A 2105-nucleotide genomic window follows, 5' to 3' on the forward strand; every position below is an offset into this window, starting at 1 on the left:
CTTTTCTTCTTTTTTCCAGGAATAATATCCTTAACTCCATTCACTACTGTTTTTTTACTTTTTTGTATGACATGATTTTTAAAATTTTTTAAATAAAAGTATTTTAGGGGCAGCTAGGTGGCGCAGTAGATAGAGCACTGGCCTTGGAGTCTGGAGTACCTGAGTTCAAGTCCAGCCTCAGACACTTAACACTTACTAGCTGTGTGACCCTGGGCAAGTCACTTAACCCCAATTGCCTCACTAAAAAAATAAAAAAAAAAATTTTTATTATTTTCCAGTTACATGTAGAGATAGTTTTCAACATTTGTTTATATAAGATTTCCAGTTTCAAATTTTTCTCCCTCCCTCCCCTCCCTACCTTAAAACATGATTTTAAGTCCCATCACTATCATGGTCTACATCTTCTATACTTCAGCATTTCAATGTCCCTCTTAAATTGTGGTTCACAGAAGTTCAATGACTTCATGATCAAACTATATTATAAAGAAAATTGGATATAAGTGGACAGATCCATAGCATTGACTCAGGGTTTTTAAAAAATAGCCTAGTTTATGCTACAAGGGTAGAAGTGGATCATTGATAATCTATGTCTCTACCATCCTTTCTTCTAGGACTTCTCAAAGACTTTGAATTGCTACAGCTGCCCATTCAAGTGCTCTCCTTTGTCAATTCAATAAGCATTTACTACATGTTTACTATGTCCTTGGGACTATGTTAAGTGCTGGGAGTACATCCAGGCAAACACACAGTCCCTGCTCTCAAGAAGCTCACATTCTAATGGGGTAGAAAATATGCAAATAAATGTAACTTGGGTTTCAAGCAGGGATCATTTGCATAAGACTCTCCTCATTCCTTGAGAGAATGATGACTCCATAGTTACACAACTCTGTATATTTAAGATACATGTAGAGTAAGTGAAAGGTAATCTCAGAGGAAATGCACTAGCAGTGGGGGGCACCAGTGAAGCAAATGGGACTGCCCTGATGCTGGGATTTAGCACAGGCTGCAGGTGCCTGGGGATCACTGTGCCTCCACAGCACAGAAGTAGGTGGCTGAGTCTCTGGGCTGGGCAGCTGAGATGCTCAGGGAACTGTGACGTCCCTTAGTGCTGAGGGTAGCTTTCAATCTTCCTTGTTCTTTCTCATCCCCATCTAAAACTATTGTAAACAGGATCATGGGGCCTTTCCCAGGATGATGTCTGTACCATTGTAGGTTGTTTATAGAGCTTGTGTAAGTGCAGTTCAAAGTGGTGCTTTCTCTCTCATGGAGCATCAGGGATTCAGGACTCTGTTGCACCTGTTGGCCACTCATCCCTGTTCAGAAAGACAATGTTAAGTATAGGATATTGGGCAACAGATCATCACTCTGCAGGATTCACATTTTCCTTCTACAATCAATGACCAAATGAAATAATATTTGTGAAGTTCTCAGAATAATGCCTACCATATAATAGGTGCTTAATGAATGTTTATTCCATTCCCCTCCCCTATTCCTCTAATTTCCACCCTAATCTTTCTCCCTAGTCTTCCAGTGAAGCTTAAATGGGGCATACTCAGCTCTTATTTTTCTCTATAAGTATCTTGGAGAATGTTCCTTGGATCCCCCTCTTCCCATCCCTGGAAACTCCCAACTCACAGTCCAGCTGAAGCCACAAGATCAGTAATGAGGATACGGGAGGTCCCATTTTTTCTTCTGCCCTGTCTCAGTAAAGACTCGAATTTAACACCTGAGATTCTGTCTGGTTTCTTCAGTCAAATGATCTGTTTCTGTTTTCTAGTACTTCCACCCTCAGAAACAGTGAAGGAGCTTAGACTGACTATCCAGCCAATGAGACACGAACTCCTCTCACTCCTACTGAGTGATGTATCTCCCCAAGTCAATGAGGGACAATGGAATCACTGCCATCTTGTGACCATATTTAGTATTGCTCATCATTTTCATCCTCAAAAATTTACTGACATGGTCAGGCATGAAATGTTCTCCATGTGCATATCCATTAAATTGGCACCTAAGTCTATCCTCACCATGAAAATCATTATGCAAAAACCTGTTGCCTTTGTGTCTATTTGAAAGTCCATGCATTTGCATTGAAAGAACTCCTTAAA

The 2105-nt window shown here is 40.4% G+C and overlaps 1 gene segment (V, D, J or C); it reads right to left on the reverse strand.

Moving 5' to 3' along the window:
* Positions 1 to 1020: 1020 nt before the first annotated feature.
* On the reverse strand, positions 1021 to 1761 carry LOC122738474. The segment is given in 2 exon segments: positions 1021 to 1313; positions 1636 to 1761. Coding segments are annotated over 2 exon segments (342 nt in total).
* Between the last annotated feature and the right edge of the window lie 344 nt (positions 1762 to 2105).

The sequence above is a fragment of the Dromiciops gliroides genome, chromosome 2, assembly GCF_019393635.1.
Source record: "Dromiciops gliroides isolate mDroGli1 chromosome 2, mDroGli1.pri, whole genome shotgun sequence".
Classification (NCBI taxonomy): Eukaryota; Metazoa; Chordata; class Mammalia; order Microbiotheria; family Microbiotheriidae; genus Dromiciops; species Dromiciops gliroides.